General features: G+C 40.5%; 1 protein-coding gene across 1 annotated transcript; it reads right to left on the bottom strand.

Moving 5' to 3' along the window:
- Positions 1–901: 901 nt before the first annotated feature.
- Positions 902–21,283, bottom strand: tbx4 (T-box transcription factor 4). The gene is made up of 8 exons (XM_008276438.1): positions 21,140–21,283; positions 20,638–20,732; positions 10,913–11,032; positions 6,952–7,099; positions 2,349–2,501; positions 2,071–2,159; positions 1,666–1,901; positions 902–1,557 (listed from the first exon to the last, which is right to left on the bottom strand). The coding sequence occupies exons 1-8, from the start codon at positions 21,281–21,283 to the stop codon at positions 902–904; spliced, it is 1,641 nt and encodes a 546-aa protein (XP_008274660.1).
- Between the last annotated feature and the right edge of the window lie 924 nt (positions 21,284–22,207).

The following is a 22,207-nucleotide window of genomic DNA, read 5'->3' as shown; positions in this document are numbered from 1 at the left end:
CACAAACACTGCCCCGGTAGTGTTGAGTCTGTTCTACTTATACCATCCGGCTGCTGGAAATACTCACCAACCCACCCAATGTTTATTGTAGTCACCTCATGTAGAATGGACTTCTGTATACATACAGTGTGATTTGCTGTCATGACACTGAATTCAAGTGATGATAATAAATTCCCTCCTACGAGAACGTAGACTCGCAGCTTATAGGTGGATGTTGCTGTTTTTTAAAAAATGCTATATATACTCAGAGGTAAGCTAACATGTTGGGGTTTTGGTCTTTCATGTGCTTTATTGACAGTAAGAATAAACAACAGAATTGCCAGCCTCATCCTTTAGACTTGTTTGGTGTTGGAACACTGCATGACATGATAAAACCTTTAGTGCTCTTTTGTCCCTCGAAAGCTGTCACGTATCTAAATCGTACTTGATGACCACATTGGAGCAAGTTCAGCAGCTGCCAGTTTTCCCTTATCTATTATGCTCAGTCCACCCACTGATTGTTTTCGTGTTATTTCAGGTTAGCTGCTTATCACTGACTGTATAGTTGTTGCAAAACAGAAAAACTTCAATGCTTCTTGTGTCCTTAAGCCTAATGCTCCCCCTGATGCACTTAAAGTGCTTGTCAAACCCATGATCTGCATATAAGTGTGAGTGAACCAGCCTACAGTACGTATGCTATGCAACTGCATACGTAAAAAGAAGATCAGCCACTATTCACCAGTGTTGTATAGAATAGTGATTCAGTAAGGGTTCACGGATGTAAATGGCTTTGGAGTGCAGTTTGGCAGTGACCATGGCTGTAGTTCATCACCATTGCTTGGCATTGGCAGCCCACTGTGGGATTTTGGAAACCTTGAATAATTTCAAGGTTGGACAAAACTGGTTTCTCCAGTAGCCCATATTAGCTGTCAGTCCAGTGACTCCCTGCACTACTCAGCCCCACTTGGTACTGATAGGATGGATCCCGGATAGATATAGAGCCTTGTGTAGAATAGGTGGAGAAATCTCTGTGAGGCCGGAGCGGTGACCCTGGCTTCTTGTGGTACAGAGGTGGATGGCCTGACCTATCTCTGGGTCCAGGAACAGCTGGAGAGCACGATGAAGAGGAGGATGAGGGTGGTATGACGGGCAGACCTCGCTGGACACTAGCTGAGTTGTACACCCCTATGTCGGATTGTGGTCGAGACACCATTGATGATGTGGGATGTGGTACCACAGGCGTGACTGTGGCGGCATTGGTGAAGTGAGCAGTGAAGGACTGGTACGGGACGCCTTCTACGCTATAGCGAGGGTAGGGCTGCATTGTAGCCCACATGTTGCAATTGATTGAAGGGGCATTGGTCAGGTCATCTGTGTCCGCTGCCCCTGATCCAGACTCTGTTTCCATGCTACCGTACATACAAGCTTCTCTAGAGGTGATTGCCTCGGTGCAGTACGGATGAGACAGTAACGGTGACTCGTAAGAGGGAGGAGAACGAAAGTAGTGCTCCTCTGAGACTGCAGACGATGTCTCCAGATATGGTCGCTTACATCCAAGCTCCAAATGTCGGGCATTATCTGCAAAGTGATATAGTTACCTTCAGTGTTTTTAAAAGAAAACAGCACTTACTGTGTATGTTGCATTGTGTGTGATTCTGTTCTTCTGAACAATGACTATGACCATACCTCTATGTTTGAAGCAGTGGTACAGAAGGTTGGGATCTCTGCTCTGAGAGAAGTGGTTCGAGATTGGATCTTGGGAGTCTGAATTAGACAACGGAACCCCAGTCTCATACTGATAAGAGGAAAGGACTTGAGGGTGCCCTGTTAGAACTCCTGCTCCAAGTTTCCCCGATAGGTGACCGTGTGTGGAAATGAGCCTTTGGCGAACCATGTTCTTTGAAATGACTGGATATTCTTTCCTGTACATGAACAACAGCGACAAAATAGAGAAAAAAATCAGTTTGCCATGCATACACTTAAACACCATCACGGTCTTTCAAAGAGGCCAAGTAGATTTCTAAATCCAGACATAAAAAGCCCCTCTGTAGATTAGTTTGACTTTCCTGGTTCCTTTTTTTGTAAACATACCCCTGTAGTCTTGAAACGCGCAGATCTCCTTCTTCACTGCCTCGGAATCCTTTGGCAAAGGGATTGTTTTCTATCTTCAGCTGAGTGATCTAGGGAAATTATATTTAATTGGACATCTTATTCTGTTTATTCTGCATAAATCAAGCCATTGATAAAGCAATTGAAGAAACACTGTTTTCAGCATTAGGGTGCCCTTTAAACACTTCAACTTAGTTAAACATGATTGGCCCACTTATTGCAGATCTCTAGTATACACTGTACGGATATAGCTGATGTACCTTGTGGTTTTGGTAAGAGGTTACAGAGATGAAGGCTGTCTCATGAAAGACATGAGTGCAGTAGGCAGTGTTCTTGGATCCAAAGGCGTTGTTTTCATCGGCTTTGACTATGTGTAGTCTGGGCTGGTATTTGTGCATAGAGTTCAGGATGATCTAGGAAGGGGAAGAGAAGGCAGCACATTTCACTTGTTGAGCACTGCCACTGTGAAATGGTACACTGGAGATGCAAACATGTTCTCAGTCCCCCAGCAGACAGTGAGAAGATATGAACTAATTGTTACACAAATTATATTAGATAAGATTCGCATACTCCATCTTTAACCCTGTAAGTCCTACAGTTGCAAAATTACGCACTTCACCTTCAACGAGTCTAAAAAAAAATCTGGAAATGTTTTTTTATCATAGACCACAATGACAGAGTCAGTGGGTCCTATTGTTCAGCTTTGTTGTGCTATTGGATAGTAGGGCAGCATCAGGACCTGTCACTGACCCATAAATCAATTGGGCTGGATATGTCAAGATTCAAGTTAGTAAAATACATGAAACATTTTTTGATTCTTACAATGTCTAGATATATATTTACTGAGGAATATGTTTATCAACCTATTTTCTAATTCTATCTGTATGACAGTGGAAGTCTTATTGGCCCTTTAGCTACTCTGAAATGAGGTAATGGCCCCGGGATATAAAGCAGCTCTTCATGTCAAATCAACAACAACACAACTTCCAATTGGAATAAAGTGTAAAAACTCATTACACATGCTAACAGACTACACGATATCTGTTCGTGCAGTACAAGCGCAGTTATAACAATGCCTTCTTGTCACTTAATGGAAAACACAGCTGCTGCTAGTAAAACTCATAATGGGAAGAAGTTAAGCTTACCCATAGCCTATGCTTAAGCTTAAGATAATGAGCAAACAGTGACAATAGGCAGCATTATTGTTGATGCTTGCTAAGTGACACAACTAAAAATACCCATAATTACTGTATTAGTTGCAGCTGTGACTTTGATGCTGTGGGAGGTCTAAGATAGAGAGAGGCACAAGTGTGACACCATCTATTCACAACTGATTTTAACTCGTATACAGCACAGTACACACTACATAGCAATGTAATGCATATTGTAGTGCGCTGTCTTAACAGTTACTCTAAAAAAAAATAATTAATTTTTTCATTTGTATTGACAGAAGGGATGCAGACATCTGTGAGCCTTTTTCATGTCCGTCTAATGTCTTTGCAGCTGTAAATAGCTCCCCCATTTCCTTTGACCATTCAATTTTGGGAAAACAGCATCCATTAACAGACCACTCAAAAACCAAGCATTAGTATCTAGTATTTAGTATTGACCTGCAATAGCAGCTAAAGCACAGGTGAAATCACTAACATTAATGGTGACTCAGTTCCATTTGAGTGTCCCAGTAAGCTGACATGCATAATAGCAGGGCCTTGGAACACTTAAATTGAATGTGGACAGCATTATTATCATTAATTGCCTCTGGTCTTCTCCTGATTTCACACAAACGTCTGCCTTGAAAAGGCCCAGTTCCATAGTACATAATAATGAAGCATACGTTACATGTACATTAAAGATCTCATCTTTCTGAATCATTTTACTCTTTTTTAAAAATTTTTTATAACACTTAATTTTCTGTTAGATGGCTCACATCAGCCCTTGATAAAAGTAGCACATTGTATTTTAGACCAAATACATTACTTCAAAATTTATCCTCAACAAATTTAATCATATGTATCATAGAACCACAGACTACGGTGGCCGACGGGGGCAAATGACGTGCATATACACAAACGAGCTGACCAGTTTAGACCCCACTAAACTCAGGACCAGTCTGGGGCTTGACAATCAAACCATTAGATCAAAACATTTGTGATAAGTTTTTGTTGAGTGTGTTTATGGCCTTTGCCAAGTAGGCAGCTTCTGAGGATGAATGATCTTTTTTAAAACCATCAGCTAACACACATAGTTTAAATGCCTGTTACAGCACCATACATGCTCTGCTGAAATCCACATTAAACTTAACCATTCACGCTTAAAGTTGATAAACACTTTCTCTGCATCTTTCTTCTCCATCACACTGGATTCGGAGTGTTGTGTATCAGCAGAGCAGGTGCCATGTGTTGAGTGTGCGTTGTGTTTAGGTTGTTGGGTGGCTGCAGGTCGACTCACTAGAATCACTCTGCTCAGCGCAGCCCAGTGCTGTGCCCAGCGAAGCGTTAGCAACAGTAGGGCAGGGTCACCACTAGTCCAGCTCTGTCAGGACCGATAAGCATCAAGCTCTGCACCTCGGCTCCTCTCCTCATTTGCCAGACACTCTCCTGAAGAGCCTTCTCCTCCAGGGGGCTCCCAAAGAGAGGCAAAGGTTGGAGAGGGCACGAGGGGCTAGGCTCAGGTTGAACAGTGAACGGCCCCTCACTCACATGCTCCTGTTGCTGAGGCAGGCTGTAGAGAGAGATAATCTATTGGCTGGTTCACTGGAGGCTCTCTGATGACCTTTGTCTGCTCTGCTGTCTGGCTGCTGTCTGAGGGTGATACTGGAGACTCTTGGGTGACTGTCTGAATGCAGTGATCAGGGAAGCCTTCCTCAGATCAGTGAAGAGCTAAAGAAAGGATTTGCTTTCATCTCTACTAATATAAAAACATGCAGACCTGATTACTTGCTTTGACTGATACGTGATTGGGATGAATCCTGACAGGGCAATGAGTATTTTTTTATAAGCATAGCACATAATAACTGAACCCTACCGCCTGTTCAGGAATGAAAGTTACAGTTAGTAAAAAGATTATTGGAAATGGAAGGTCTGTGATGTGATGTAAACTCCAGTCTTTGGTCACCCTTCACACAGTTCCCCTTCATATTAATACTTCCTGTGTTGGTGTAAATGATGAAGGGTGGTTATTGTTCAATATAGGCATCATTCTTTTGGATACTGAGCTGAATGATGAAACTGCATGAGGACAGGGTTAATGATCAGATTTCCTTTGTGATGAAGCTACTGTGAAACAAATCCGCCTTATTGAAGTGTAAATTCCTCTGAACATCTCTTGGCTAACAGTAGTAAATCTAGCCCAGATTGCTAACATCTGTTTGCTATCAATGAAAAGCAGATAGTTCCATTGCTGGTGCTGGGCATGTCTATTGTGGAGAAAGGATGGTGATGTGCAATACATAGAAGAATGACTGTCGATTTGCAAGATCTTTGGAAAGATCTACAGCCTGCAAATCTATAATGACTACACTCTGTGCACAACACATTCTCAATCTTTTAGATGCTGGTGAGCCTTAAAGGTACTGCCTTTAAAATAACATCATCTTAGGACTTCCCAATATGGGAAAATGTCTTTCTTAAATTGTACTGAAGTCTTTAATAGTTGTAACATACAATGCAGTACCGTAGAAAAAAGGAGTGAGAAAAATGGTTAAATTTGTAATTTTTAAAATACTGGCATGAGCATAATTAGCAGTGAATGAGAGTTCCTTCACTCCACTTGGAGAGGCACTGTGCTGCTGCACACCTCCTGGTCGGGGCGTCATCTGGGCCCTGCCTGGCCTCTAACTTGCTCTGTCCTCATTACTCGCCCTTATCACTGGCCAGGCACTCAACTCAATCTGACAGCAGGCCCCGCCACTGATCTGAGAGGTTATGAACCTAATGAGCCCGCCCATTGATGGGATGGCTTCGGACAAGCTATCCCAGAGTCCCCCTGGGGAGCGCTGCCACAGTCACACTCTTCACCTCCCTCTGCAGCCGCTGCCTCCTCTCTCTGACTCTCCAACCTCTCTCTCTGTCTTCCACACTCCTTCACTTCCTTCTATCAGGAATCTGCCTGTGAGAAACAGCTCCATGATCTCCCTGTTCGCATATCTATCAACCAGATCTTTCACATCAGTTGAATGTTTCATAGATGGTTGCTTCTCACTGCGATATATGTGACACTGGGTGAGTTTTCTGTCACAACAGAGTTTCTTCAAGTTGTGAAATTTTAGTATTATATTGGGTGTTAGGAGGTTTGTCCCAAGCATGCAAAGCTAAACCTTAAGGTTATGTTTTTTATTGTTGTATGTCACTGACCTGTAGAAACCTGATTGTGTGCCACAGCTCTGTTGGCGAGCTTCTCAACTGTATTAAACAGGGGAGATTATCCACCTTTCACTCATCATTTGTAAACTTGAAAACACTGTCATCTTGAATAGGATTTGATTTTCTCTGGTCTTTTTCTTGACTTTAAACTGATGTTGTTTTTCCCTCTGCTGGACTTGATGTTGGACTGGACTCAGATGGCTTAAGTTCTTTCTGAATACTTTCAAGAAAATTTTCTTTTCTTTTTTTGCAGCGGTGGTTTTCTTTTAGTAGTTTTGTCCATGAATCTTATTGTGGATAATAGTCACCAGATGTACTATAGAGAGATATTCCAATCAAGTCAACATTTTGCTCACAAATTTGACCGCTCAAGTCGAAGAACATGGCAACGTTTCTCAGCCCTGTTTTATAGCACAATCCGTAGGGACAAAATACATGATTACATTGTTTGTAAAACTGCATGTCGTTCTTTAAATACGTAATATTATCTGTAGGTACTCACATGCCCAAAAGGGTCCAGGTGATTGTTTGTTAGCTTCAGCTTCTGAAATGATACCAGTTGCCTCATCCAGTGAGCTCCTGTGGCAGGGGAGTCAGGGTGCACATAGAGTCTGCCTGGCATTGCTGGCTCAGCCTTGCCAGCCACCATCCTAAAAACAGATTCAGAGAAATATGAAGAAGCAAAAATCAGATGGAGAAAGAAACTACAGATTTAGCTACGTATGTAACTACTTTAAAAAGCCAGTTCCACTGATTTTTTTTTCAGGGAATATGCCAGGCCTCCTTTACCATAACATAGCTGCACACCACTGCTCTTAACCCTCACAGTATTAAATCTCTTAGACTGAAAGGCACTGGTCTCTGCTAAAACATCATTACTAATTATCCGACTCCAAGGTGTCGCTGAGGAACACCAGAACCCACCAACTTCAATCCATGCCACAAGATCAGAAACAAATGGCTGTAAAATGACTGGTCTGCTGTAGATTTTGCTTTTTTTCAGCTTTTCCTGGCAAAACGTTTTTTTGTCCTCGCTTAGTTGGAAGGCGGTTCCTGCTCTTAGGTTCTGCTGATGGAAGTATTACTGCAATGTCATCGCTTTCGGTTACAGTTGAGTCGAGTACAGGACCTTTTCTTAAAATTTATTTTTCTTTTCTAGTCTTTTCTTTAACAATATTTCAAAAAAGTTAAGAAAAAGTAAAATTACACACACACACACACACACACACACACATATATATATATATATACACATATGTATAAGTATATCAAAATTTTGGTAGGTCTACCATGATTTTCCTTGGCAGGTGTTTTTTTTTTCTTCTTTTGGGATTAGATGTGGATTTTAGAGGATTTTAGAAAATGTTCTGCATCTTTGGTGAATTCAGTAAATTATAGTTATTTGAGAAGCGCTTCCTTTAAAAGGATATTATTTACTCTATATGGGCATGACCAAAGGGCCAAGTACAAAATGACACTTCATCCCTCTATCTCATGAAGACCAGAAGGAAGCCAGATATCTTTAGTGGTGACCTGTGACTGTACTGACCTCTGTCCTTACAAACTATGGCTATGACCAAGACTGGATTAACCTGCTGGGAGCCCAGGTCAAGGAGTTGGAGTTAGGTTGCGCAGTATAGATTAAAATAATAAAGGTCTTAAAACAAGATTGTGATGTGACCCTTCTACAGGCTGGTGCTTTTTCACTACTGTAAGTATTAATAGCAAACTGACAGCAGTTGATATACCTCAGCGATGTAAATTGCTATGCAAAATTAGAAATAATTAAGTTACTAACTAACTGATATGCAATGAACCAAGGACTTCTGGGGCCTTGCTGGTAGCCTGCCCTTGTTCATGGTGTGTATTCACATTATGTTGTGATCTGATCGTCTGTTTTCTTCAACAAAGCAGACATAGAAAAGTTGTCCAACTTGACCTACCATGTGCCTGTAGTTTATCCTTAGAAGCAACATTACCCCATTTGCATCTAGTATTAAATGTGACCAGTATCCAGAAAACGTATCTGAATAACACATGTTAAAACACATGTTAATGCATGCTTTAGATGTGGTCAGGATGCAGTGGGATCAGAACGTAATTGGACCACATTTGGAGGTGGTCAGGCTAACATCATGATCAACTACGTGTAAATGCAGTTTAACCAGTGTGACCTCATCAGTCCCACAAGTTGTCGAACCACCGAACTCCACTTCTATCAGCCAACTCAAGCAAGCTGAACAAAAGCTCCAGACAGCAGCAGAAACATTAGCTGGATGCTTTAAAGATCTAAGAGTTTGTTTGGATCTTTGAACCCACGTGAGATTTTGATTCGAATAGTTGGATTCAATTGTCTGAGATGTTTGCATGCTCCCGTGGTCATTGAGGAGGGTATGTACATCGATCAACTGCAACATGAGAACCGTCAGAGGGTGAAGTGAATAGCATTGATCATCTCATTACAATGCAATGCTCTGCTGGGAAACTTTGAGTCCTGAAATTTTAATGGCTGTTACTTTGACACTAGCGCCTGCCTAAACATTGTTGCAGACTAAGCATACACCCTGCAATGTCAGTAAGACTCCCTGATGGCAGCCGCAAACCCAGTAGGAAAATGCACCCAGCTACATAGCAAAAACTGCTCAGTAATGACTTGAGGGGATCTGAGGAGACCCCCACCTCACGACCCACAGGACCCAAAGGATCGGCTGCTAATGTCCTGGTGCAAGACACCACAGGACCTCCACGGATCTCTAGTGTCCAGGACTTGATGGATCGAAGCTGTTTGGCAGCACGAGGGCGACCTACACAATACTATTTATAGTATATAACAATGCTGGAAACCATGATCAGCAGCTCTATGATTGGAGGAATGATGAAAGGGAGGGTGCACATTTTTTATCCTCGTGGAAAAAAACATTCTGTTAGAAGGCAATGGGGATTTTAGGAAGATGATTTGTACCAAAGCTAGTCTCACTAAATCAGAAAAAGCCACGCAGGTTGGACAACTGAAATTGGTCAGATTCTTATAATATGCTTTTTTACTGTAGCGCAGCAAACAGAGTTAAAATGTGATACAAAATCAAACCACATTGCAACAGGTATAAATAAAATAGCACAATAAGTACAGCACAAAGGGAAGCTAGAAACATCAATATAAAGGGCAATTTAAAACTAAAACGACACTGAGGTAAGTAAATAGAGAAGGAGACTCAAATTCTAAAAGCAGTAAGTAATGAAAACAGACAGATTTGTCTGAACACTTACTTCTTAATATTAGGAACAAGTAAAAGACACAAATAAAAAACGGATATGTAGGCTTTTTCTGCTAACCTAATACTTAATGAGCGCAGAACAATTAATGTTGCCTGTGCCTTTAAAGTGAACAGAAAGAAAGTGGAATCAACAGAGAGTGGGGGAGGACCACCTGTGTCTTAGGTGTACTATCACAGGTCTTGTGGTGTAATTTATTTATTTAGTTCATAATTATTTGGGTTCAATGATAGGAAATGTTATCACACTCTGTCCAAGTTGACTCCTAATTTGAGGTGCTGATAAATTAGAATGCACAATATTCTCTCCACCTAAAATACCATTCGTATGGTCAATGCACTGATCGCTCTCTGTTTCTTCCCCTAGTATGGCACAGGGTTAAATGGTTGGGGGGATTTCCTAAAACAACGCTGTTTAATCTTGTTTACACTGAATAAATCTGCTCCCGAGCAGGTTTGACCTTATGGATATGTTGCAGTGACAACAACCAATCCAACGACTGTTTGAAGGAACAGAAGAGAGAAATCCAGGATCATTGTAAATCGTCAACAATGTAATCCTGCTAAAACGCTAATCCACGTATGGAGAACGGGCTTCTGGGCAGTGCCATGTTGTTAAGTCAGTCAGCCCAACCTAACCAAATTTGCATATTGAGATTGAATCAGATTGCAGAGATAACACCAGGTGTAACACTGAGCACTATGGATTGGACAACATTATCCAGACAATGTGTCCAGATAGAGATCATCTTCATACCAGGTACACAGTAAATGAGCACCATCCTACATGTATGTCTAGATTAGTCCTCTTTCATTAAAGCAAAACTACATGCTGTCACCTTTACAGCAGACTTAAGTCTTTGTTGCCCAAGATTCACCTGAGTCCGTTATTTTGAAGGAATCAACATTATCATGAAAAGGGATCACATACTGGAAAGAACAAACATGTCTCATGCACTGTGTGTTCATTTCTGTTTTTGTAGACGCTATCGAAAGTCATGATACCAGTCAAGGTAGCAGGAACCCTCTGCAAATGTTTGTTATTGCTTAAGAAAATCAACTGATCATGTGCATGAGGAATTCATAGTTTTTTCTTTCCAAAGATAGTCTCTTTTTAAATGTCTTTGACTGTTCTAGCTTTTTTGTTACTACAACAGAATATAAAGGTCTTAATAGTTCTGACAAACTTACCACTTGTTGTCACAGAACTTGTAGCGGTGGTCATCAGCTGGGACAATGTCAATAAGCAGGATGTATTTGGTTTTGGGGTTCATCCCGGTCACTTTTACCTTGTAGCTCGGAAACATCCTCCTGGGGAAGAATGTGAAGTAGAACTGTTAGTCGTGCTTATTTGGTTTTAAACAAAGTGAAATAGTCCTATAAGACCTCAGTTACACAACTGGCCTTAATAGAGAGTTACCTGTGTGCCTTTGAGTTTCAGAGTAATTAGCTTCAGCACCTTTTGTGCAGAACAATAAACATAAGTTCTTATTCTCAAATAATTCAAAAGCGCTGATCTAAACTTGTATCTTGCAGAAGCAGAAGTTCCATTAAAAATAAATTTCTTTTCATATGAATCAGATTTCAAAGGCTGATAAAAACACAAATTGCGTGCAGATCTCGTAGGCTGTTAAAAATCAGTTGTGTGTGTGTAGGACAAGTGTAGTATCATCACCGCTAGTGCAGAAGAAGAGCCGATTAGCTAACATACTGCAGCTTGGTGATGTTCTTAAGGGATTGGGATGAGCGAGGTCTCATAGAGTTCATGGGACTGAGAAACAAGTAGGGCGAGAAGCTGCTATCTCCAAAACCTGAAATAAACCTTAGCTGAACAGTAAGTGGATGAAACCTGGCTCTACACAGATAACCGCACTAAGCACATTACAGACTCTGGAGCTGTTTGACAAGCCTTTTCTCAACATTGTCCTTTCTGACAAAATCTCACAGTTTCTGCTCCAGCAATAATTTGTGTTCCTGCAGACATTTATATGAGAGAGGACTGAAATCCTCTCATACTCATGAAACGCCATAAAAAGCATGGGAACACGCTCGATCTTTCATCTTTTAAATGCCTCAGGACTAAAAGACAGAATATGCTAATATAGCAGTCAGGGCTATAAAACACATGAAGGGAGCTACCTTTGATGACCTCTTCTGGGAAACCAAAAACTTTTTCATCCCATCTGTGCCAAAGGAAGTTTCGCAAAGGGCTCTGCGCCCCCTTATAAAGCCCTAAGTGGTTTTTAATGGCACCCCGGATCGGACAACAGTTTAGACAGCCGGCTCGTCATTGCTTAAGAGCCTATGGTCAAAAAGGCCTGCAGTTTATCTGCGGGTGCTGCCCATGGCAACGTGTTCAAACACTGTACGACACATTCGTGACAGCCTCGCATGCTTTCCTGGGAGGATGGCGAAGCATCAAAACCCCCATCTTCATACTCGCTGTTCCGATTGGTGCAAATGCCAGTCTTCAAAGGCCCATAGTGCTGATCATGTTACTGTAAATACTCCCTCACGTAAGACAGAGGGAGGGGAGGGGGATTGAGGGCAGGTAATTTAAATCTCTCTCCCAGGCTTCAAATCCAATCAGTAGGAGAGATCAGTCCGCTATCATCCTCACTGAAAGACGGGTTAATCTTAGAGGAACATTCAAAACAGACCTCTGCTCATCTCTGGCTCCGCTCGCACCGCACAGACAGAGCAGATGGAGGCCTGTGTCAACACATGTGGCCCTCCGATCTGTATAATATGGCAATAACTACCTAATGGAGAGCTCTGCTGCTCATTCTTCAGCTGTGGAAATGACTCTATGCAGCCAGACCGATAAACTGCGCGCAATCCACAAATGATGCTAATAAACTGAAATTGTAAAGCCACGTTCAAAAGAAACAGTTAAAAAATGCTAAAATGCAATGAACTTAATTGCGTGCAAATTGGGGCAAACACTTTGAGACAATCTAGTTTCAACAGCAGTCACAGCGTTGCACTAAGAAAGTTTGAGTGATGCTCAAGCCTTGCCTACATTCACATCTCTGTCCAAGTGCAGAGCTCAGTGGGAGGGTTGTGGAACTGTCAGTTTCAAACAGGGACCATTATAGTTGGACACAGCACCCTACCTGACTCCAGAAGAGAAGGCTTCATTCCCTGTTACACAATCTGACAAACATCTTGCTTGAAGGATACTGAGGCCGTTACATGTCCATCTAACTTACTGTATGTCTATACATCTCAGCTGAACTATGATCTTTATTTGAACTTATACATCTTGACTCTCAATCGCTGATTGCCTCAGACTATCGACAAGCGACCCCCACTCTTGAAGCTGAACCCAGTATCTAAAGCCAGTTTGATTTTGTTTTAGTTTGAGCTCCTCAAGCTTCTTCAATTTTTTTAAGATGTCAAGTAATTAATAAAGATCTTCAAACATTCTAACAGAGCTGGAGTTACATCCTGTAGCTACTATTTTTCTGATATGTTCCCATACAGATGCATTTGAACAGCATGACCACCCTCCATTAAACTACATACAACCAAATGTTTGTGACCAACCCAAAATATTTTCACTGATTTTAGAGCGATTCAAGGATTTCATATTAGTGTCATTAAAAAGTGCATAGACAGCATAAAAATGCATCTGTTTTCTAAGCTAATAAGGAATCTGCTGGTATTTGTGTGTATGATTTAGGTTTAGCTGTGGGTTTACAGACTCTTAAAGACTGTCGAGATGAAACCTACTTTGAAGAACTCTAACAAAAAAAAACCTGATGAACAGTGTAAGACTGAACCTGCAGCTAAAACAAGAAAACTAAATCTGGATGGACGCAGTGTGATGTCTCCTCTGAGCAGAACAAGGATACTTTTGACATAAGATTGTTACACATACTCTGTGCAATTAAAATTGTAATTATCTCATGAGCTTCATCAACAGTTCAAAAAGTATAACTTTAGCAGCAATGCAGGTTTTAATCAGTTGCAGGTTGCATAAAGCTTATTGTTCTGTATATGAGTTATCAAATTCTTCTACTTTGTAATATTGCCTACGTAAGCAAAAAACATGAGACACATTGTGAGTAATGGTCCCTGCCTGGACACCCCTATAAAAACTGTGTGGCTCCACCACTGCAACCAGCAGTAACTGTCATTATCAAATGACTGCTCAGTGTATAAAATGTCAGAAATATGGAAAAAAAACTAAACAAAAAAACACATATTAACTTTTTTTTTTGGTCTTAATAGTGGCTAAAAAAAAAAGTTGAGCTTCATCAGGAAAACCAATTAAATAATAATATAGAATCTTCACAATGGAGAAGCTGGTATCAGTGAATTTAGGGCATTTTTGCTTTAAAACAAAAATTGTGGCAAATTCATTTTGAGTCAGAAATACAATTAATGAATGAAGCAGACATTTTCGTGTTGGACTGTTGGTTGGTTTCTGGTGGCTGTGAAACAGTGACACTGACATGTACAGTGGGGCTCAACGACACATGTTTGCCCCGGGGGCCCCACTGGGCTGAACTGGCCGATTGATTAGAACATAACCCACATACAGTAACGTCATCCCAAACTACTCTGTGAAATAAACTAGGTTACAGTCATTCAGCCTTCCTCTGCTACTTTACTTGAATGACAAGAGAGAGGTTCTGTAAGGACACTGCTTTTTAAGGCAAAGTCAGCAGCCTTCATCCAAGATTTAATAACCGCTGTGTTGAATCCAACAGGCTGCCTTACATTATTTACTATAACAGCCTAGTTTGCTGGAAGGGGAACGGGGCAAGGAATCAATCAGATGGACAATACGATGCAATTTTGAATTTGAACAGATTATGAATTTGAATATAAAGCAGTTAAACTGACGTCAGAGAGCACTTTTAATGGGAAGTAATTCTTACTAGTGAGAGGTGTGAACTGATTTCGTCAACTATTTTACATTTTTACTGTACATATGGAGCACAGCCATCTTTTAAGGCCAAATATAGCAAATTATGACACACTGGACTCTTTCCATGAATTTTATTAGCTCGATTTTTATCCCGTTCAGACTCCTTTATTACCCGTATTGTCTATGTGGAGCTGTTAGTTAAAGCGGCGTTCCCTGCAGTCCAGTTTTCAGAACATGGTAATGCATCGTGTTGCATGCATTGAAATACATGCGCACTGCAACTCAGGACAACTGTTTTTCAAAGGCAGACAACATGAAGGCATACATATACATACGGTGGTGTGACTAAGTGAGTGAGTTTAAGGGGAGCATGAGAAATGGAAGCGGGCGAGTGTGTGTGTGATATCAGTGTCAGGGTGTGTGTGTTTCTGCCAGCTGTTTCTCTTAACAATCCCACATGTTTAGGCCCTCCAGTGATCCATTCCCTCTCTGGGAATCTCCAGTACCACGGCGAGATCAAAAGAAGCGTTGAGGGTGGGGGATGATGAAGCGCTACAACCTACGAGACTCGGGCCTATTGTGGGCGCCGGATTCCTCTTATCAACCCGCCGCTGCTCTCTTGACGGACTGTGTACAGAGAGGGAGAGTGAGGGAAGAGCTGCGCTGGGTGCTTTGAAGAGGGAGGATTACGCCTGGACAATGACACTCACCATAACAAGTCTTCGAGGCTCAGCTAGGTGCTGCTTGGGAGAGGACCGAGCTAGTTTCATCTCAGAGTGTTGGGGAGATGTGGAATCCCCTGGGTGACGGCCTGGTTGCTCTGCATCTGTCCCCCCTCTCTCCCACCTCTGCACTCACCCTCCTCACAGCAGATTCCGAACTTTTTTTTAAGCCAGGGCAAGATTTTTGTTTTAGTCACATCACCTCTTTTTACTGTTTTTTTCTTTCTTCCCTTTTGCTTTTTATTTGCAACAGATTATGCACACAATGTTCCCATAAACATAATTTTATGACAATAAAAACGTAGCCTGGAATATAATTATTATTATATCGTTATTTGAAATTAGGTGGGATTAAGCCAGCTCAAATATTAAGTTCTTATTTTTATATGCAATGCTTTCACTTTTACCCTTCTCATTAGATTTTTTAGCTCTATTTACAGTGACAGATATTTCCATTTCCCTTCATCTGATATTTGCATTTCTAATCACTGTGCACCTGGTCAACTCTAATGTAGAGAAGTGAACCATTATGTCACCAGTGCATCATTGAACTAGAAGTATCGCTTTCTGTTTGTATGCCTCCGCCAACCGCTCAAGTTGCAGTTTACTCCTTTTGTTATGGCGTTTAATAGCGGCCAGAAAAGTGTGTTTTCTTCAACAGAATATTATGCTGTCACAATCACGTTGACCTTCGACCTTCAGGAGACAGAATCTCATCACTTCGACATTTCCTCCCTTTAGACATTTGTCGGAAATATTGTCATAACTTTCTGATTTACGGCCAAAATCGTGCTCTGTAAGGTCACAGTGAATTTGGCCGTTGAGTCCAAGTGGATGTTCGTGACAAATTTGAAAAAATTTCCTTCAGGGATCAAGAGATATCACGTTTCTGAGAACGGGATGGACGGACAGCCGACCTAAAAACATGCATCTGGACAAAAAATGCATAAAAACATATTCACCAGGGTGTTTCAATGTGGTGACTTTGGTTCTAAAAAAACATTTTTCTTTTTATGTGGTGAAACTTTATTGAAAATCTAAATCACTGCGACACACTCGGCCCATCCTTAAAGGACCCACATTAGAAACTGCAGTGTTACAGTACGGAGACTAAAAACCCCTCCGTCAATCCTTCTCCTCTTTTTGGAAACACAGACTGATCCATCACTGATCAGTCAACAATATACATTTACACTAGTTTCACTGTTTTGCTGCTGCTTTTACTGAACTCTTGTCAAGACAGTTGAAGTAAAATCATCTTAATTAAGGTGTTGTTAGCTTTATATTTTTGTTTTGTTTTGTTACACTTGTGATGCCTAAATTCTCTCTCTCTAATCTACAAAATCCATCTTTTAGCTGGTCTTACAGATGTATCTAACATTTTATTGTGTTAAAGGAAAAGCACTTTCATATCTTCCGTTAGAAACCTGTTTGCAGGACATTCGGTGTTAACTTTTAAAATAATCTTTGTCTAAATAATTTAAAAATTGTCTAAAAACACTTCCTATATGCACAAAGCTCTGAAGAATTCTAGCTGGTTTCAGACAAGACTAAAGCAATCGTGACTGTCTGCAGCTTAAACTGACGTTGGGACTCTATCAGCCTTCACTCTCACAGGCTTTCTGCTCACATCAACATCCTCCACACTGCAGCTTCAGTGCAGCCGTGGTTCTGCTCCGTATTTGCTCATGACCTCTAACCTTTTTGCTCCATACACCAGATTTTCCACACCGTCTTCTATCACGCACTAAAATCATCACCTCCCTCTGTCTTCATTTTCTGTTTCGTCTTTGCATCAAGTCGAGTTTTTACAACCTGGGCTGTACTGTTGCAGTTTAGTCCATCATCTCATCTGGTTATGTGGAACCTGAAACTAGTATTTAGACGCGCACCAGAGGTCGAATGTGGTGATTTCAGTATAAAAATCACACATTGTTTTTTATGAGGTGAAACTTTATTGAAAATTTAAATTATTGTGATAAACTAGGACCATCCTTAAGGCACGAGAGGGAATAACATCCAAAATTTGGGGCACCGTGGAAATTGTTAGAGTATGTAAGACACATGCCCAACTGTTGCATGTCATGCTCCTCTAGCGCACCGTGATGTCTGTCTCTCTTCACCAAGTCTCAAATAAAGCCAGAAAATAATCCTTTAAAATAAGCCCCGGCAGCCTGTGAAGTCCCAAACACACCGCTATGTTTCAAGGGATCATAAGCGAAAAAGATCAGAAATTACTACGACACACTTAGTTTAATTTAAACTGAGCTGCTGATAGCGATGTTCTCCAGTCCAGAGCTGAACCTGTTCTCTTGCTGATGCCTGTTGGCTCACTTTGCTGCTGGCATCATTCACACTGTTCTAAACTGACCAATCAAACATCCCACACAAAACGAGAGGCATCTTGTGCTCCAATATAAAGTAAGACGCTTGATGAACCTTAATCTCTATGCTGTGTATAAGCCAGTGATTCAGTCAGTAATTAGGTGAAAGGCCCATCGCCTTGCTGACTGGTAATGCTGGGCTCATATCGTGTGTGCAGAAGCGCTCCTATTGGTCAACATCATGGACCCTTTTGTGAAGGTTGACATAGAAAGCCAGAGAGAAAGTAAAAAAATGTGTCAGGCTGACCTTAGTGTCTAAGATAAGGCCTCAGTGGTTGCACACTATAAGGGATAAAATTATACATTTGTGTTAGAATTTTTGTAGGACCAACACACAACGCCGTACGGTTTTTGTGTTGATATCCCGCAGTGATGCATTTATTTATTGCTTGTTTTCATTTGAAGAAAAAAAAAACATTGATATGGATAAATTGTTATGCCACTGTACTTAGCAGAAGTCTTGCATAATAATATCATAACACCAGAGAGATGGACCAACTAGAGGCTCTAGGGGTGACTGAGTTTTCACAGTGGCTCTTCCTAATCTCTGGAATACTTTACCGTCTCATGTAAGACCTGCTCAGACTTCAGAAACTTTTAAATCACTGCTGAAGATCCATCTCTTTTCATTGGCATTTGATTTAAGTAGCGCTGGACAGCCTGACTCCATCTGTTATGGAGCTGTAACGTTTTATTCTTATCATGTTATTGTCTTGACATACATATTTGCCTCAAGTCATTGTGTTTTATGGTTTGCTGTTTTACTTGCACAGCATTTTGGTTTAAGTGTTGCTCTGTTCGAATGTGCTTTATAAATAAATCTGACTTTGAACAAAGATGGTAAACTTTATACCTGCTGTATATCAGCTGTAGAGCATTGTGGGCTCAAGAGTCTGCAGCCATGCTAGCAGCTACCAGTCTTGTTTTATTCATCTTTAGGACTAAGCTGACTGTGACTTGTTTTTTTCTCAGATGTTTGATTCTCTAATCAAGCTTGTCATATTGCATTTCATATCATGGTTTTAAAGGTCTCTGTCTTGTGCATATTTTTCTAGCTTGTAATCCTTCTATTTTGTTTTTAAAAAAAGAAAAAAGAAAAAAATTCTACACAGTGTTGTTTTCTGTCAAATAAAAATTTAAGTCTCCTAAATAATTTGGCTTCTGTTTCATGATTTATTATGAGACTCCAGTTACCAGACAAATCTGTCAGCGTTGTGCAGGTGAAGCCACAGCTTCAACAGAATCAAACTGTCCAGCACAGACAATGTGTTTCAGAAGTGAGGCACTCGAGGACAATCTGGGCCCTGTTTAGATTGTTAGATACATTTTCTTGTCTGCTCAGACGTCACATCTAATACAACGTTCTTCTGTGTTTTACTGACTGCTACACCGTGCTGCCTGCTACAACATTACCAAATATCTTCTGCCGCGATGGCACAGCGAGCAGCTCTACATGCATCATTCATAACGTGTGTGAATAATTCAGTCTGGTGTTGATATCATTTTCATTTCCAGAGCTGTTGCTCCTGAAGAATGAAGGCAGCTTTTCAGTGACCTTCAGCATGTCTGCAGCACACTGACTGCAGGTAAACCCAGACAGGTTTCCCAGCACAGCTGCACGGCTACACCACTGCTCAGCCCTTCAAAGGGCTTTAAGGATTCAGAGCCCACTTATCAGCTGGACAAGGGAAAGCCCATCTCTTATGGTTATGTAGCATTAAAGAAAAAATGTGGTGACCTTTTACATTTTTTGACTGGAAAAAAAAGCCCATCCCATGAGGAATGAGAGGCGGAGGTTGATTTGAGAGTGTACTCATTCTCTGGTTAATGTCCAAAGGCCTCACTATCTAATCCTCAGGTCGCATTAAATCCAACAAGCCGAGCAGTCATTTGTGTTTTCAATTATGTAGTCACTGCAGCAGGAACTCTATGCCTCTTCCTGAAAGACAAACTTATAACTGCTATATGTTACTATTAGCTGTCTAAACACATGGTTGCAGAAAGGTCCGATAGTCATTTTGCGTAATGAATCCATCGCTTGAATATCACTTTGCATTTTTTGTGCTGAAGAATATGAGCAGGTTTTAATATATGATGTGACTAACAACATAACGCAACATTTTCCAAGTTTCTGTTGGTGAAAATCCAGTGAAGCTGTTTTCTTTCAGGAAAGACTTCTTGAAGCCGTCGCATCACTAAATGTTATTCATAAACTCTAGTTTTCATGCTGGATTGCATGTAAATATAATTTTTAGGCTGTTCTTTTTGTACTACACAACAAGCCTTTCTACTTCTTCTACTTTTTACTACATTTATGTTTACAGTAACTTTACATGTATTTTACACAAAAAAAAATGGATGAATTAAAAAACAATAACTATATAACAGTACTTAAAATATACAACATCCGCAACATTAACATACTTCTTACATTTTCATGCATTAACAACTGAAGAGTTTATTTGCAAAAACAGATAATTCCATCTTCACAAACCTTCAGAAAACCTACGTTCCCATCGTCTACCTGAGACAAGATCAATCAAACTTAAGTTATCTCTGTTTTTGTCATTTCTACTGAGTCAAATCCACTCAGCTTCAGTTTGATTGATTTTATCTCAAGCAAACAACAAAAAAATAAGTTTTCTGAAAATCGACAAAAATTGAGTTATCTGTTTTTGCAAATGAACTCTTTAATTAAAAAAATTAAATATCACAAGATCCATAATGATAAAACAGTCATAGGGGCCATCAAGTGTAAATTTAGTTTTCCTTGGATGATATTCTGGTGTTTTCACAGTGTAGTGCTTAGTCAGCTTCTAATAGTGGAAGTAGAAGATGAGCAAGGCCACCATAATAGAACACACACACACACACACACACACACACACACACACACACACACACTGATGACACACACTTTCCTTTACTAACCTCCCAGCTTTAGTAATGATCATCTCGGTGCCGGCTTCATGGAACTTCTTCCACAGCTCCCTCTCGTGAAGGACGACCTTAATGTTCTCAATGTTCTGAAACAGATCAGAAATCACTCAACACAACTCACTCCATCCAGGACAAATGAACTTTGGTAAAGCTTAACTTTAATAATATTATTGGCAGGTAACCACACTGCAGAGCAACTTGTAAAATCCTTTGCATTATATGTTAAAATTAAAATCCGCTCCAGCTTTTTTCGAATAGAAATATTTAAAATAATATTCCAAATAGAATTCATTAGCTGTTGTCTTTAAGCACTGTCGATACTTGTTGCACTCTTGCTAACAAAATAGTTCAATTTGAATTAAAACATCTCAATCAACACTTCCACCCCATTTAATAAAGTCCTACACAGCTGTCTGGAGAATATTTCCTCCGTTATTAAACAGTCTACAAACTACGGTCATAAGACGCGACTGTCAGCTGCCTCCATGTGTACCTGGTCAGGCTCACTGGAGCTGGGAACAGTAGGAGCTGTGGACAGGCCCAGTCGTGACTGGTCTGGAAGGAGATCTGTCTCCCCACCGGTCTGGACCCGGCTCATACGTTCATCCGTCACAGCTGAAGCCTTCTCCTGCAGCATCTCTGCAAGCGTTAGAAAAATACTCAGCAGTCAGACTTGTTGCTGTAAAAGCAGAGAGACGTGCATTAGACCTGATATGTGACACTTTGTACATATAATGTTGAATCTATAAATATATATAATTTACCAGTAGTCACCTCAATGCCATCAAGTTCTGCTCAAATGCACACAGGGAGTTATGTCCTGTACAGCTGCATGTGTCGGCTGACCACACTGTGACCTTCTAACTGCTATTAGCCTCTTATCAGGACGACTAAACCAACTGTGAAACTCTTAGACGTCAAATTTTACACTCGCCTACAATTTTTAATTGTGTAATAATTACTGTAATTATGAATATTTTTCAGCTGCATTATTTCTTTGTGTTTTTATTTTGTTTTAGTTTTTTTTAATCAATTTTTATTAATTAACCTGATTTAATAGTCTTTCCAATCCCATAAACTCTCTAGATTTGCTGTCCTACTACGTAACTACTCTATATCCATTAACTCTACAATAACATTTTGCCTAAACTCAAGATTAAAATTTTATTGACACATTTACCTTCTGTTCAGTGACAATAAATCTACAAACAAGCCCATAATTTCTCCTTTTTTCTCCAGCCAGGTTTTTTTTTTTTTTACACACACATGCAACAGCTGGTCACATCCTCTGTTCAATGTCAGTGCCAGTAATTTAAAGGTAAATGTTGCCCAGCAGATGTTGGCCATAATGTCATGAATCGTCAATAGGCCTTTGGATGTAATTAGAAAATGTAGTATGTACAATCCCTCTCTTCTCTGAAATGAATGCCTCCCTTACTCTGAGTCTCTGCTGCTAAGCTGTTCTAATATAAAAAATAAAAAAATAAAAAAAATGAGCCAAGCTGAAGAATTAAAATGTCTTAATGCAAAAAGTTGACATGAAAATCCAGTGAATTATATT

The sequence above is a fragment of the Stegastes partitus genome, unplaced genomic scaffold, assembly GCF_000690725.1.
Source record: "Stegastes partitus isolate 25-593 unplaced genomic scaffold, Stegastes_partitus-1.0.2 Scaffold72, whole genome shotgun sequence".
NCBI lineage: Eukaryota > Metazoa > Chordata > Actinopteri > Pomacentridae > Stegastes > Stegastes partitus.
The sequence above is the reverse complement of the archived record's forward strand: the minus strand, read 5'-3'. Positions and strand labels throughout refer to the sequence as shown.